At 35.8% G+C, this 17,527-nt stretch overlaps 1 protein-coding gene and 1 pseudogene across 1 annotated transcript; one reads left to right on the top strand and one right to left on the bottom strand.

Moving 5' to 3' along the window:
* The first annotated feature begins 1,134 nt into the window (after positions 1–1,134).
* LOC111494541 lies at positions 1,135–4,192 on the top strand (annotated as a pseudogene).
* Positions 4,193–14,046: 9,854 nt separating this feature from the next.
* Positions 14,047–15,045, bottom strand: LOC111494869. The gene has a single exon (XM_023144858.1). The coding sequence runs from the start codon at positions 15,043–15,045 to the stop codon at positions 14,047–14,049; it is 999 nt and encodes a 332-aa protein (XP_023000626.1).
* Positions 15,046–17,527: the final 2,482 nt, after the last annotated feature.

Here is a 17,527-nt window from a genome sequence, read left to right as displayed (position 1 = left end):
GTGATATGTAACGGGCCAAAAGAAACAATATTTATTAGCGATGAACTTAGACTGTTACAAATGGTATTAGAGTCAGGGTGGTGTGCCAGCGAAGGCGCTAGGCCCCAAGAGAGGTGGAATATGAGATTCAACTTCGATTGGAGAGGGGAACGAAGGGCAGTGTGCCGGCGAGAATGTTAGGCCCCAAGAGGGATGGACTGTGAGATTTAATATCAATGGGAGTTAGGAATGAAACATTTCTTATAAGCGTGTGGAAACCTTTCCCTAACTTACATATTTTAAAACTGTGAGACTGATGACAATACATAGCAAACTGGGCTGTTACAAATAATTTCTAATAAACCTCTAAATTTTTAATTTTGTATGTATCGCTCACTAATTTCTTCAAAATCTTTAAAAACCAACTTATTTATTAGGTTTGATATTGAATTTTATGCTTCTTAGGCTCTAATATTTCAATTTGGTGTTATAAAAAAAGTGGTAAAAAAGAAACATAATAAATCAATATATTTAATAAGTAACAATTAAAATATTATAATTATAGTCTTAAAATTAATTAATTTAATTTTTTTTTTAATATACCCAAAAATCATTATATATATTTATATTAAGCGGGGCATTGACAAAGTAGGGAATTTGGCGGTGACGAGAATATAATCTCATCTCCGACTCTTGATGACCTAGACATTCTCTTAGAGATAGTTACGTTATCTACTCCTCGATTCTAAGAGTGAAGACTATCTATACATATCAACACAAGTTTTTCCGACATATTTTATTCTCACTCACATGCATCATAAGAAAATTCCTACTCCAAGTAGCACGTTTAACCATGAAATTCCTATGATCAAATGATTGAAAAAAAAGTACACCTTGTTGGCTTGTGTAATTAATTTTTATTTTTTTAAAATTTTTCTTAGTCAGTATATTCTTAAAATGCTCTCAATCAGATGGGATCAGAATGTATCCTTTTTACTCAGAGTAGTTAATTATTTATAATCCGACTATTTAGGAATCAATGTTGTAGCTGCTGATGTACACGTGGCGCCTTTTAAGAGTTCCAAGTCAGCATAATTAATTAATTAACGATTAAATCCAAAATTTAAACTAAATTAAAGTATTCTCTTCAAAAGCAAAAAAGAAAAGAAACCGAAAGCCCTTTTTCCAATCTGCTTCTCTGTTTCCGAGGCAGAGCTTCTTCCCGTTTCAAGAGCATGACAGGTTTTTCTCTCTTTCAATTTTCCTTCTCAAGTAGTTGAATCAATGGTTATTTAGATATGGTTTAAATTCATAATGCACTCAGAAATTTGATTTCATTGATGCTTAGAATCATGGAGAAAGAGAGACGTTAATGGAATTCTCAAGCTTAGATTTTAGTTTTTGCGTTTTTGTGTATTATTCTGAGGCTCGGTTGAGTTGAAATTTTCCTTGTTTTCTATTTAGGTCTTTTCGTTGAGTTCTTGACGTTCATGGCCTACTGTTTTATTAGGGATTGTGGGTTTGAGTTGTTTGGAATGATAGTGAAATCGTGTTTGATTCTTTTTGTTTGTGTGTTCATTTAATGCTCTATTGTTAATCCATGATGAATTGATTTGAATCGATTGATCGAAGTAGCTCTGTTAGCAATATGTTAATTCCTACCTGAAGAATGGTTTCTGACGGGATTTTTTATTTTTTATTTTTTTATATACTGTTCTTTTGTGATGTTTGGATGGCTAAGTCAAGTGGCCTCCTTAATGCTGTACATTTATCTTTTGATTTACTGGTCCGATTATACACATTCTTCTGACAATCTCTCTTTGCTTTTGAAAAGAGGGAGATTGAAGATTCTTGAGAGTTTTTTTTTTAAGAAAATCTCTCTCAGTCACTCAGTGATGATCTTTCCTTTAAATATGTTCACTTCGTGGACACTGGCTTCTTCCATTGAGTCTATGAAGTACTGAAACTTCTGGTTTTTTATTTTCTATACGTGCTTTATGTCATGGTCATGCTTGTCTATGGCCGTATGTCAGATTTCTCGGTCATGCTTGTCCAAGACGTGTTGTCTATGGCCGCATGTCTGTTCCAAACCCCTTTTACATGCTTTCATCTTAGAAAAACTTTTACTATTTCATGTTGTGTCAATACGGGGGTGTATGGTCCTTCACCAAAATCATGTCTACGACTGCCAAGGCTAAAATGTCCCAAAATGTACTATAGGGGATATGACTAGTCATCACTTTTTCTGACATGGGTTATATGCTAGCAAAACCGTTATGGTTGACTAATCGCTTTTAGCTTATAACATTGTTTTCAATGTATTTCCTTATCATGTTTTCCGAAACATTTATCTCAAACGTGACTTGAGGTTTGAGCATACGCCAACGTTGTCTGCGAAGTCCAAATTTCTCACGGCTGACTTGTTCGTTGGGTTAGAATAGGTGCCGCATCAATCGATGTCTCACTGCCGTAAGAATGCGATTATGACACTTGTCCTTGTTGCCCTTGTATCTTAGTATTTTTTTAAAAAATAACGTGTCAGCCTGTTTGTGTTGAACCGTGTGTATATCGTGTTTGTGTTCGTGCTTCTTTTCCATGACTTTTATGTCTTAGCTTAGCTTTTGTTCCTCAATGACTTTTTCTACCCCCAAAATACTTGTTTGCACTGTCAGTTCAATTATCCTCACGATCTGATTTCAAAAACCTATCCAGTTTCTTATTTGCTAATTCCATTTCCTTTCTACTTGTACCTAACTCTTTTCATTTTTACTTTTTTCCATATCAAATACAGATAACCAGCAATCAATAGTGGAAGAAGAGGGAACTTCTGGTAATGAACTTCCTTTAGCTAATGTAAAACTCTTTTTTGTTTTTATTTTTTTCTCATATCAAATACAGATAACCAACAATCAATACTGGATGAAGAAGAAACTTCTGGTAATGAACTTCCTTTAGCTAATCTAAAACGCTGGGAATGGTGGCTCTTTGTGTCACTCAACATATTTTTCCTCATTGTGGGTCAAGCTGCTGCTGTTTTGATAGGGAGATTATACTATGATCAGGGTGGGAGTAGTAAATGGATGGCAACTATTGTTCAAACTGCTTCCTTCCCAATTCTTTTTATCCCCTTTTTCCTTATCCGTTCCCCCATGGATACTTCTTCTTCCGCTAACCCACCATCCATGCTAATTCTTTTGTTAATCTATTTTTCGCTTGGTTCCCTTATGGCTCTTGATAACTGGTTGTATTCAGCTGGGCTGGTGTACCTTTCTGCCTCCACTTACTCACTTGTTTGTGCTAGCCAATTAGCTTTCAATGCAGTTTTCTCCTACTTCATTAACTCCCAAAAGTTCACAATTTTGATTTTAAACTCTGTGATTATCCTTTCCTCGTCTTCTGCACTTTTAGCTGTCAACGATGATCCAGAACGTCCTGTTGGAGTCTCTTAAGTCGAAATATTTCATTGGATTCATTTGTTCCCTTGCAGCTTCAGCTTTGTATGCTTTAATCCTTTCTCTTATGGAGCTTTCCTTTCAGAAGGTTATGAAGAGGGAGACCTTTTCTGTGGTGTTGGAAATGCAAATCTATACATCATTGGTTGCCACAATTGTCTCTGTTTTAGCTCTTTTCGCTAGTGCTGAATGGAAGAGTTTGCCTAATGAAATGGCAAGCTTTGGCAAGGGAACAGTTTCTTATGTGTTGACTTTGGTTGGGACAGCTGTGGCTTGGCAGACATGTTCGGTCGGCATCGTTACCTTGATTTTCGTCGTGTCGTCCCTCTTCTCCAATGCTATCAGTACTGTGTCCTTAGCCATTACGCCCCTTGCAGCTCTTATAGTTTTCCATGACAAGATGAATGGTGTGAAGATCATTGCTTTGTTTCTCGCCATATGGGGTTTTTTTACTTATTTATATCAAAGCTATATTGATGAATCCAAGGTACAAAGAAGGCTAAACAAAACTAATGAACCCCGTGATGAGAGGTTCCTTTGTTGATATACACATCTTATTCAACCTGCGGACAAAGTCTTCTCGGTTCACAGGTATGTTACACTGTATTTTGTTTTAAGTTTATTAGATAAGACCATTCATTTGGTATAAAAATCTTGGAAGTAAACAGGTTAGTCTTGAATTATTACTCTTCTGTGGCACTCATGATGTCCCATAATTTACTTAGTTTCATGGCAGTATGAAAAGTTAAGAATTTGTGGCTTTTAAGTTTGCAACAGCCCACACGAGGTCGACGAGTTGGTAGAGATGACGAAATAACTTGTGTATTTGTAGTCTTTTATGAACTTAGAATGCTGTTGAAGTTTACTTTCTTGCTTAAAGCGACTCAACTTGAGTAATAGATTATTGTGATCTTAAAAGAGTAAGTTCTCTTTATGCTTTGTTCTTTCATATAGGTTAGAGAACCTCGTCTGTACTTTTCTTGTTTGTACATGTTAAGCATAGTTACCCAAATATCTAGATATTTGCCTTACATTACGGGTTACCATATTTGCCATTTTATTAAATGCAAATATATTGTATTCATTTATTATTATTTTCTTTTATCGCTATTTCTTTATTATTTGCAATTTACCTTATTTCTGTATTCTGTAAATGATTATAAATAAGAGAACTCTCACCACGATTTGGGTGTGGTAGATTAATCAAACATTCACATGGTATCAGAGGCCTTTCGGTTTAACAACCCTGATCCTTTCTTCTTTATGGCTTCCGAATCTTGTTATCATCTTCTTCCTTTCAATACTCTAATCCATATGATCACCATCAAACTTTCTTCCTCCAATTATCTTCTTTGGAAAAGCTAACTTCTCCCTCTCCTTGAGAGTCAAGACATGCTAGGCTATGTCGATGGAACTATGGTTCCACCACCTCGCTTTGAACCAGAAACTTCCTCAACATTCAACCCCAAATATTTGGCATGGAGAGCAGCCGATCAACGACTTCTCTGTCTCCTGCTCTCCTCTCTCACTGAGGAAGCCATGGCTGTTGTCGTTGGTCTCTCTACTGCACGTGATGTTTGGCTTGCGTTGGAAACTACGTTCAGCCATCAGTCAAAAGCTCGTGAACTGAGACTCAAGGATGACTTGCAGTTGATGAAACGTGGCACAAAACCTGTTGCTGAGTATGCTCGTGCCTTCAAAAAAAATTTGTGACCAACTTCATGTCATTGGCAGACCCGTCGAGGACATTGATAAAGTGCATTGGTTCCTTCGTGGACTCGGCACCGAATTTTCAGCTTTTTCTACTGCTCAGATGGCTCTCACCCCTATCCCCTGTTTTGCAGATCTAGTCTCTAAAACTGAAAGTTTTGAGTTGTTCAACGCTCCCTTGAGTCCTCTGACTCCACTCCTACAACATTCACAGCCACTAATCGTGGTCGCACCTATGGAAGTCACCCTGCTTTCTTTACCAACCAGCGAGGTCGTTCTTATTCTCACAAAAACAACTCTTCTAATCGAGGACGAACCCACTCAAGTCAGGGTCGTCGACCACCTCATTGCCAAATATGCCGCAAAGAGGGCCATTATGCTGACCGCTGCAACCAACGGTATGTTCGACCTGATTCTTCTCATGCTCACCTTGCTGAAGCCTTTAACACGTCATGTTCTATTGCTAGACCCGATGCTGCTGATTGGTTTCTGGACACTGGAGCTTCGGCCCATATGACTACCGACTCATCAATTCTGGATCAGTCTAAAAATTACACGGGTAAGGACTCTGTGATCGTAGGAAACGGTGCATCCCTATCCATTACCCACACCGGTACTCTTTCTCCTGTTCCAAATATTCACTTATTAGATGTCTTGATTGTCCCTCACCTCACTAAAAATCTTCTTTCCATAAGTAAATTAACGTCTGATTTTCCTCTCTCCGTTACATTTACTAATAATCTTATTACTATCCAGAATCATTAAACAGGAAGGGTGGTGGCAACCGGTAAAAGAGATAGAGGGCTATATGTGCTGGAGCGCGGCAACTCTGCTTTTATTTCAGCCCTTAAAAACAAATCTTTACGTGCTTCATATGATTTATGACATGCTCGTCTGGGTTATGTGAATTATTCTGTTATTTCTTTTTTAAATAAAAAAGGTCATTTTTCTCGTACGTCTTTATTGCCTTCTCTATCATTATGTAATACTTGTCAGCTTGCGAAAAGTCATCGATTGCCTTATTCCCGCAATGAACGTAGGTCGTCTCATGTGTTAGATCTTATTCATTGTGATCTTTGGGGTCCTTCTCTCGTCAAATCAAATTCGGGTTTTCTTTATTATGCTATTTTTATTGATGATTATTCTCGATTCACTTGGTTTTACCCTTTAAAATTTAAATCTGATTTTTTTGATATTTTTCTTCAATTTCAAAAATTTGTGGAAAATCAATATTCTTCTCGTATCAAGGTATTTCAAAGCGATGGTGGTACCGAATTTACTAGTACTTGTTTCAAAACTCATTTACGTAATTCTGGCATCCACCATCAACTCTCTTGTCCATATACACCTACTCAAAATGGTCGTGTTGAGAGAAAACATCATCATGTGACTGAGATTGGCTTGGCCCTTCTCGTTCACTCTCATCTTTCTCCTCGTTTTTGGGTTGACGCCTTCAGCACTGCAGCTTATATTATCAACCAGTTGCCTACTCCACTTCTTGGAGGTAAGTCACCCTTTGAACTCCTTTATGGCTACACTCTACATTAGGACAATTTTCATCCCTTTGGTTGTCGTGTTTATCCTTATTTGCGTGATTATATGCCTAACAAGCTTTCTCCCCGCAACATTTCTTGTATTTTTTTGGGTTATAGTCCTGTTCATAAAGGGTTCCGCTGTCTTGATCCTGCCACCACTAAGCTATATATCACCTGCCATGCTCAATTTGATGAAACTCACTTTCCTGCTATCCCTAGCTCCCAAGCTCAACCTCTTTCCATTATTCCTATTTCAAATTTCTTGGAACCACATCTTCATCATATTGATTCATCCCCCCTACCACTTCATCACCGCACATTCCTCAATCTAGTTCATCCCCATGTGATATTTGTTCTGACCTTGTAGATGAGTCTGTGCAGGTTGATACTTCTCTTGCAGGTTCCACTTTGCCACCCTCGACTTCTAATTCGACCTCTATTGAACCTCCTGTTGATTTCTCTTCTTTGGGCACTCATCCTATGATCACACGTGCCAAAGCTGGTATATTCAAGACTCGTCATCCAACAAATCTTAAATATGTTGGGCTCATCTGGACTTCTCTCTGCTCTTCTTGCATCCACTGAGCCAAAAGGATTCAAATCTGCGGCGAAGAATCCTGCTTGGGTGGCTGCCATGGATGAAGAAATTCGAGTGTTACAACAAAATGATACTTGGACTTTGGTTCCTCGCCCTGCCAACACCAACATCGTGGGCTCTAAATGGGTGTTTCGTATTAAATATTTGCCTGATGGATCCGTCGAGCGTTTCAAGGCTCGTCTCGTTGCCAAAGGTTATACTCAGGTTCCTGGTCTTGACTACACTGACACTTTCAGTCCGGTTGTCAAAGCTACCACTGTCCGTGTTGCGTTTTCTATTGCAGTCACAAATAAATGGCATATTCGACAACTTGATGTCAAGAATGCTTTTCTCAATGGAATGCTTATTGAACGTGTTCATATGGAACAACCTCCTGGGTATGTTGATCCTCGATTTCCTATGCATGTTTGTCTATTAAAGAAAGCTCTCTATGGCTTAAAGCAAGCTCCTCGTGCTTGGTTTCAGCGTTTTAGCTCATTTCTTCTCACACTTGGGTTTTCTTGCAGTCGCGCTGACACGTCCCTTTTTGTCTTTCATTAGCAATCTAACCTTATCTATTTGCTTCTTTATGTTGATGACATTATTGTTACCGGCAACAACTCATCTCTTATTAACAGCTTTACTCGCAAGCTTCATTCTGAGTTTGCTACCAAAGATTTGGGTTCTCTCAGTTACTTTCTTGGTCTTGAGCTTCACCCACTCCTGATGGTCTCTTTATCAGTCAGTTAAAATATGCTCGAGATATTCTTACTCGTGCTCAGTTGCTCGATAGCAAACCAGTTCACACTCTCATGGTTGTTTCTCAACACCTGACTGCTGATGGTTCTTCTTTCTCTGATCCTACTCTCTACAGATCTCTTGTTGGCGCCCTTCAGTACTTGACTATTACGCGTCCAGATATTGCCTATGTTGTCAATTCTGTCAGTCAATTCTTGCATACCCCTACTGCAGATCACTTTCTTGCATGCCCCTACTGCAGATCACTTTCTTGCTATCAAACGTATTCTTCGCTATGTCAAAGGAACACTCCATTTTGGTCTTACCTTTCGTCCATCCACTGTTCCTAGTACGTTAGTCGCTTATTCGGATGCTGACTGGGCTGGTTGTCCCGATACTCGTCGTTCTACATCCGGCTATTCTATTTATCTTGGTAACAATCTCATTTCTTGGAGTGCCAAAAAGCAACATACTGTATCACGCTCCAGCTGTGAATCTGAGTATCGTGCTCTTGCCACAACTGTTGCTGAACTTCTTTGGGTTACGCATCTTTTGCATGACCTCAAGGTCCCTATTTTACAGCAGCCCTTACTCTTATTTGACAACAAAAGTGCTATTTTTTTAGCTCTAATCCTGTTTCTCACAAGCGGGCCAAACATGTTGAACTAGATTATCATTTCCTTCGAGAACTTGTTATCGCTGGCAAACTTCGCACACAATATGTACCTTCTCATCTCCAAGTTACTGACATCTTCACAAAGAGTATTTCTCGACCTCTCTTTGAATTTTTCAGATCCAAGCTTCATGTTCGTTCAAATCCGACGCTCAGCTTGCGGGGGGTGTTAAGGATAGTTGACCGTTCATTATAAGACAAATATCTAGATATTTGCCTTACATTACGGGTTACCATATTTTCCCTTTTATTAAATGCAAATATATTGTATTCATTTATTATTCTTTCCTTTTATCGCTATTTCCTTATTATTTGTAATTTACTTTATTTCTGTATTCTGTAAATGATTATAAATAAGAGAACTCTCACCACCATTTGGGTGTGGTGGATTAATCAAACATTTACAGTACGAATAGATAAGAATAACATTGTTATCTGCTTCTATATTTCAATGTTTTGAGATATTTTTTTATCGGACAATATTTGAGGTTGTTGTTTATGGTATTTGGAACTATCATGGATCCGTCTTGTGGAAAGAAACGGTTGTATGAATAATGAAAAGCTTGAAAAAAAATTGATTCAAGTTATGGTGGTTATCTACCTAAGATCTAATATCCGACAAGTTAAATGTTGGGTATGTGATCACATGACTTCGAACACATTCCTCCCTAAACTCTCTTTTCATTAGTTGTGGGCAATTGGTTAAGGAAGAGAATAGTGGTTGAGCCATTAATTACTCTCTCGTTTATGATACCAAATGATAAGGAATCAACTTGATGGAAAAGCTCTGATACCAAATGCTAAGAAATCATTTTAAGGGAAGTAAGATTCAGATTACCTTGTCGATCAAATATCTAAGGCAAAAAAATGTAAGCTTGAATGATTCTAAGCATGCAATCTAAACTACATAAAATTGCAAAAAGCTTAGTCATTGGCTAAAAGAAATCACAAAGGCTTCTTTTACTACATTTCTCAAGTCTATTTTACAAAAATAACATACATTACTTTATATAGCTTAAAATGAAAATGAAAATCCTTAACCTTCCTCTCGTAACTTTCGTATTTTATGACCATAATTAGCCATTATGTATAATTTACCTTCATAATTAGCCATTATGTAAATAAGCTTTAAAATACATTAAAAAAACATCACGAACTCTGAATTACTATCCACCCAAAAATTGGTATACATTGTCTATCCTCTTCTATAAATACCCTAGTTATTCATCCCCATGCAATTCCTGCAAAGTATTTTATAATATCTTCTTGATTGGTTTTAATAAAAAGTGTGAATGCTTTTACCATAAGGTTATGTTCAACAAATATGAACTAACATTTTATGTTTATTAAAAGCAAAATTTTGAATAAACCATCTGAAAAAACTTTATACTTGGATTGGATTGTTATCATTATTTAAGATGAGTCGTTTAAGTTGAAAAAATGTTTAATCTAAACAATTAAGTTCAGTCTAAACAATATCTCACAAACTACGAAAACTCCTAATTGAATCTTTTAAATGGAGAATGACGTTATGATGAAGCACATGATTTCGTTAGTATTAAGTGGAGGTAACATAAACATAGCATCAAATGGCAATAAATACAAATACGACCCAAGTCCAATGGTTCCACACCAAAATTCAATCCTACTCGTCATTTTTTTAAACTCATCTATATAATCGTTCAAGCCCACCACTAACAGATATTGTCCATTTTGACCAGTTACGTATCGCTGCAGTCTCATGGTTTTAAACTGCATCTACTGGGAAGAGGTTTTCACACTCTTATGTGAAATGTTTTGTCCCCCTCTCGAACCGATGTGAGATCTCACAACTAATTGATCGGACCAAGTTATTTGACCCTATTACATTTGATTGTTAAGATCACCAAACGACGACATTAAATTTTAAGTGGGTAACCATCAAAACTTAAACTCATTTAATTGACCACTGAATCAACACTAGACGATTTTTCATTTCTTCGTATAAGTCATCGCTAGTTAACAAAAGATCCGTGCTGGTCAACAGGCACGACTTTCCAATTACGCAAGGACGATTTTGAATAACAAATTGTTCGCGTAAGGAACATTGAAGAAAAGCAAAGGAGGAATTGAATGCAATGGTTGAAAAAAGAGAGATGGGTGGAGAAGAAGAATAGGTTAGCCATATATATTAGTGTGTTGTATTGTTGCTATTAAATGTGGTAGAAATATGTTCATTTCATTCTTATTCAATTCTTCACATGCATTTGTATACTCATTTCTCTCTCTCTATATATATATGCAATGTTGAATCTTCATAGTTGATAAATAAAAAATATGGACGTGTAAATGAAAATGTTTGCGGAAACCACAACATCCAAATGGTGGTGAAAGTTTTCTATTTATAATCATTTACCGAATAGAGAAATATGGTAAATTACAAATAATATGGAAAGAACAATAAAAAAAAAGAATAATAAATGTGCGATATATTTGCGTTTAATAAAAAGGAAAATATGGTAAGCCATAATGTAAGGTATAATAAACGGTCAACTACCCTTAACACCCGCGCAAGCTGAGCGTCGGATTTGAATGAACGTGAAGTTTGGTTCTGAAAAATTCGAAGAGAGGTCGAGAAATACTTTTTGTGAAAATGTTAGCAACTTGGAGATGGGAAGGTACATATTGTGTGTGAAGTTTGCCGGAGATAACAAGTTCTCATAGGGAATGATAATCTAGTTCAACATGTTTGGTTTACTTGTGAGAAACGGGATTAGAGCTCAAAAAAAAAAAAAAAATAGCACTTTTGTTGTCACATAAGAGTAATAAGGGTGGCTGTGAAATAGGGATCTTGAGGTCATGCAAAAGATGCGTAACTCAAAGAAGTTCAACAGTAGTCGTGGCAAGAGCACGATACTCAGATTCACAGTTGGAGCATGAGACAGTAGGTTGCTTTTTGGCACTCCAAGAAACAAAATTGTTACCAAGATAAATAGAATAGCCGGATGTAGAACGACGAGTATCGGGGACAACCAGCCCAGTCAGCATCTGAATAAGCATGTTTTCGTCGGTCAACTATCCTTGACAATAAACATGTTTTCGTCGTATATATTTTTGTTTAAAAAATTCAAAAAATATTTTTTTTTAAAATTAGCTTAAGCATAGCTCGAAAGGTCAAGAGATATGCTCTAAGAGTGTTCGTGGGTTGGATTAGGTTAGATTGAGCTGTTACATATCTAGTTTCACGAAAATCCATAAATTAACTCAATACATAAAATAAATTCATAATCCGACCCAAACCGTATGAGTAGAATTGCGTCGAGTTGATCAAATTTTTCGGATCAACGAATTCAACTATTCAATCAATTCTCGACTTTGAATCGTTACCAAACAAGATTCTTTTATAAACAAAATGGATTCTAAAATCATCACAACTACAACGTCTAATTTTTTTTTTAAAAAAAATCCAAAGAACATCTTTTTTGAGAGTGACTTTAAGTTAAACAACAAACCGCTCAAAAGGGTAAAAAAGATTATTTATTTATTATTATTATTATTATTATTATTTTTTTGAAATTCAAACAAAAGATAAATTATTTGTTTCCGTTAAAGCTGAAAAAAGTTATTTTAAAATTTTGAACCATTAGAAATATTTGAATGGAAAACAACAAAAGTACTTTTATTTTTAATAATATTCAATACATGAAAAGAAAAATCGAACTATTATTATCTAATGGGTTTCGAAACTTTGGATCCAACAATTATAATAATAGTAAAATCTCTCTCCGACGCATACCAATAGTATAGTTTTCAACTCTTTATTAAGAACACGTATATAGCAATTACGAGAAGTCATTCGAAATGTAATAGCTACTTCTAATCATTTTCAAACATTCATTGATAGATCATATCAGGTCGGTTAAAAGGTTTCTAATATATCCGTTTTTTTAAAAAAGAATCCTAAACAGCATTGAATCTTTTGCTAAAATCCAAGGCAAAATCAGACATGGAATAGAAGAAAAAAAAGGAGTGAAATGAGATTGGGAGATTCGTCTTGACCCCACCGCCACTCTTCCCCTTTTTGAACTCCCCTGTGTGGTGGTTGCTCCACCAACCACCCAAGGCCGCCGCCACCACCACCGTATCCGATTCACGTTGACTTTTTGCGTAAGATGTTACTATTCCAGTAAGAGAATACAGACATATCAGAAATTATAAGGTTATTAATGTTTTAATCATTTGAACCGACAATTTTAAGCTCTCTATTAAACATAAGTTGGCCAAGAAATATGTAGAATTCAACCAATATTGAGAATTATAAAAATTTTCCGCTCTTGTTGATCTTATTAGTTTGTGCGTAAAATTGTTGTATACATGGAAATAATGAGAAAATTTTAGATTTAGATAAATTCAAGAATAAACTTGTCTTAGATTGAAATATATTTGAATTATGTTTATTAATAATACTAATAAATAACTCCAAAAACTGGTTGGAGTTTTTAAAACCAAAATTATATCAATTTTTTGTGAAATCTCACTTCGATTGGAGGGGAAAACGTAACATTTCTTATAAGGATGTGGAAACCTCTCTCCAGTATACGCGTTTTAGAATCGTGAGGCTGACAGCGATACGTAACGAAGTAAAGCGAACAATATTTGCTAGTGGTGGGTTTGGACTGTTACAAATAATATCAAAGTCAGACACCGAACGATGTGTCAGCGAGAACACTGAGCCTCCAAGAAGGTGGATTGTGAAATTCTACATTGATTGGAGAGAATCTCTTCATAGTAACCGTGTTTTAAAACCATGAAGTTAGCAACTATAAGTAATCGGAGTTGAAAGTGGTGCAGCCACAAATAAATTTAACCTCATTTAAACGAATATATTTCTCTACAAAACTTTGTAATCGTATACGTGGCGCCGCCACATCAACTCGTCAAATCTTCAACTACCGGATCCAACCACGAGCCAATTGACGACCAGCATTTAATTTTGTTATTAAATATTTAAAATATTCGAATCAATAAATAAATTTAAAAAGATTAGAAAGGAAAAAAAACAGATTCCAATTTAAATCCGAATATTAACCGATAAATCATTTTCATTTCTGTGTAAATAACATTAATTAATTAATATACAGAAATAACAACAAATTTAATTTTTTTTTGTCTTTCTATCTTTCATTCTTTTTTTTTTTTTTTACTATTTTGATCCTTCGTTTTTTTTTTTTTTTTTCCTTTCAGCTTTTACGCTGAGGAATAGCTGAAGATAGATAAACAATTGGTGTAGAGAGGGAGGGCAAAACCGTAATTGTAGGTTTTTTTTCTCTTTTGTGTGTGAGAGAGAGAGAGAGAGAGATCAAATCAGCACCGTCTATTTTGATATGTCAACGGTCTTAGAAATCAACGGTTGGTATTGACTCTTCCAAAATCCGCAAGTTTTCGAGACCGGTTCGCGCTAAACGACGCCGCTTCGGAGAGATGAGGCTTCGTCTGAACCCTAACTTCGCCGGAGTACGCCAATTCTGGTGACAGTCCTTTCTGGTTCCAGTGGAGGTGGTTAGGGCTAGCTCTCACCAGTGGACTCAAGCAAAATGCGAGACTCGAAACGTTCCGACTCAATCCTTGTCTCCCTCGTCTCGCCGTTGATCCATGAGACGCAATTGGAGACGGTTTCCATTTCGAGGACTCAGAGGAGTAACCACTCGCCAACTGTGATCCGTCGCGGCGATCGTCATAATCTCCGTCCGCCTCGCTCGCTCCTGCGGCCGGCGACATTCCTCGAGAGAAGAATCGCGACTGTGGAGGCTTCTTCCTCTGATCAATTGTTTCTTCAATCGTGCAAAACTTCGATTGTTTCTTCCTTTTCCTTCCGGAGAAAATCGACGAAATCCAAGATGAAGACGAAGAGGAAGCAGGTTCACAAGAAGAATCACGAGGAACGGTATCCAATTTCTCGGATCTGGACCTGAAAAGACTAGACCAAAACGAAAATCTACTCCTCTGTTTTCTACTAACAGAGCCAGTAGTAACAAAAGTAGAAGTAGAAATACCGCCGCCGTAGTAAGTAGGTCCGACCTGCGGAGTACTATAGAAGCGGTGATGAAATCGACGATGTCGATCATCCAACGGACTCACAAAGCTCCACGAAGAGTCCTCAACCTTCCGCCGCGAGACATATGGAGAAACAGATCGCGGAAACACCAACGGCGGCGGCAGAAGAGTATCAGGCTTCCTCGAAAGATCCTCCGCCAACGAGCAGGCACGAAGACGAGATAACTGCCGTTGGTGAGCATCCGCCCTAGCCTGAGCCTCCATGAGAGAAAGTAACCGCTCCCGAAGACACGTGCTGCAGACTCCAACGGCGCTTGTGGCGTCGGAGAGATGCTTCTTGCACCTCATTCCGCGACAGAGGAGGAGAAGATCAGAACAATAACAGAATCGAATCAAATTCAAACAAAAACAACAGCAACTCCAAACAAACTGAAAATGGAATTGAAATCAAATTAGGAGAGAGATGAAGACGGCTGACGAAGGTTTTGGATATGGAGAGGCATTTTAAGAACAGAGGAGATCTGAAGAAGAAGAAAGAAGAGAAGGTTTGCCTTCTATGGCGTCCGAGTGGAATAAAAAAGGTAATATCACTCATATCATACGTTTCTCAGATACACATTACTCCATTAATATATATACATACAACCAAATTAAATTACAAATTTCTCTTCCCATTTTTTTAAATATTAAAATTAATCCTTATAGTTTAATCCAATCATAAAATATACTCCATATGATACAAATAATTTATGATTAACTTTATCCCACCGTCAAATATTATTTATGAGTTTTATAAAATTATTAAAAAATCAAAATTTTAACTAGGACTAAATTATAATTTTTTTAATTTAACCTTAATTATATTTATAATTTTTTTTGGTTCTTTTTCCCTTTTGTTTTGAAAAATAAAGTTGGTCCACAATTAACCACGTTTCACTTCCTTATTTTTTTTTTTTAATTCATAATTATATATATTTTTTAAAAATATTCCTTTCAGAATAAATTGACGAGGTCGAGTAATGAAGTCGTCGACCTCGACCGTACCCCGACTTTCATCAAATCAAAAACTGGATTAGAGCAAAACCATTTTTGGGTGTTGGTTGCATATTATGCGTTCAGGATCATCAAATTTGAGCGTTTCTCACAATATAGACGAAAAATATCGTTCGTAACTCAGTTTTTTCACCGCGTGCTGACACAATTACGGTTTAAAAATTAGGGTTTCAGTCTTAAGCCCATATATATATATATGGTGTTATAGGCCCATTTTCTTCGAAACTCAAGTCTTAGTATTGTTCCTCTCGAGATATTAGGTTTTTAGAAAGATAAATTAGCTTTTCATAATGGCCTCTAAACATAGACAAAAACTAGACGAGCAAAATCATTCATTATGTATATATAACTTTCGTATTTAAATCAAATCATCTAACACTTCTAAACATCTCCGATCTTTTAGGTTAGTATAACTTACGAGCCCTTCTTATCATTAGGTTAGCTCGAGTTCAGACAATTTAGCTACGTTCTTTACTGCTCACTAGAATCATTTAAAATTATATATATAGACCTCAATGTGAAATCTATTAGTGGTGCATCTAACACTAATAGACGACCCCAGTTGTTAATACATATCTATCTCTCATAAACTTGAACATTTTTACTTTTTGCACGTTTTAATCTCGCACGGCTTAAGACTTGAAACGTGTCATTTTATTAATAATATTTTGAATAAATCAACCCCATATAAAAAATTAATAAACATTCATACGAGAAAAAATATATAACCTTTTATTAATATCTTGAATATATTAGCAGTGTATGAAAGAATGATCAACCTTCTTTTGTGTTTAAATATAAGCATATCATTTGACTAATATTTTTATTAGACATCAAGAACTTTTCAGCTAATTGTGTAAGTGGAGCGGGTGCTAGGTGGGTGTCCAAATATCCCGAGATATTGGTAGTGAACAGGCCTAAAGGCAAGAGCATGGTCTGCAACCTGCTTCCACGGTCAAAATGGATTCTGCGTTCGCGTGAAAAGACTAACAACAAGCAGCTCCATCATCCACATCTCATATGTCATAAGCGGGAGTCTCATTCATCATATACCAAATTTCATTCCCAGTAAGTAGAGTAGCCAATGGACTAGTACGATATTGTGTTGTATTTACAAATGGTTTTAGTATGTGATTCACTTAATATGTATGAAACATAGATGCATCGTTGTCGATAAGCTATCAATTTTAAAGTACAATCAGCTGACTATCAAATATAAATGTATCGTCAATTAATTAAATTTTATATAAAAATATAAAGATCGATGGACTTAAAAAATTTAGAAAAATATTTAATATATTTGGTCAATTTTAAAACCTTTTCTACCAATAAATATAAAAATAAATAAATAAATAAAATGCTCATTTTTGTGGTAATTATTTTCAGTTTATTTTATTATGTAAAAACAATTTATTTAATTTTCCTAGAAGGTGTTTGATATTCACCAGGAGAATTTAAAGTTTGATAATCAAAAATTAAGAAAATATTAATTGAAAATTAGATGCCTAAGCTAAAATATTATTTTATTGGGTTAAATTAATAAAAAAAATATATTATATTTTCTCTAATAAATACTTTTAAATTTTCAAAAAATTCAAAATCATCTTCCATTAAATAAATACATAAGAAAATAGAAAAAACCACATCAACCAAGAAAATTTATTCTTTTCAAATCTATTAAATAAAAAAACAACCAAGAAAAGAAAAAAAGTACAAAAGAAGAAGAAAATAAAAATTAAAAAATAATAAAATATTTTTTTTTTTTTTTTTTTTTTTT

The sequence above is a fragment of the Cucurbita maxima genome, unplaced genomic scaffold (genome assembly GCF_002738345.1).
Source record: "Cucurbita maxima cultivar Rimu unplaced genomic scaffold, Cmax_1.0 Cma_Scf00020, whole genome shotgun sequence".
Taxonomy (NCBI): Eukaryota; Viridiplantae; Streptophyta; class Magnoliopsida; order Cucurbitales; family Cucurbitaceae; genus Cucurbita; species Cucurbita maxima.
The sequence above is the reverse complement of the archived record's forward strand: the minus strand, read 5'-3'. Positions and strand labels throughout refer to the sequence as shown.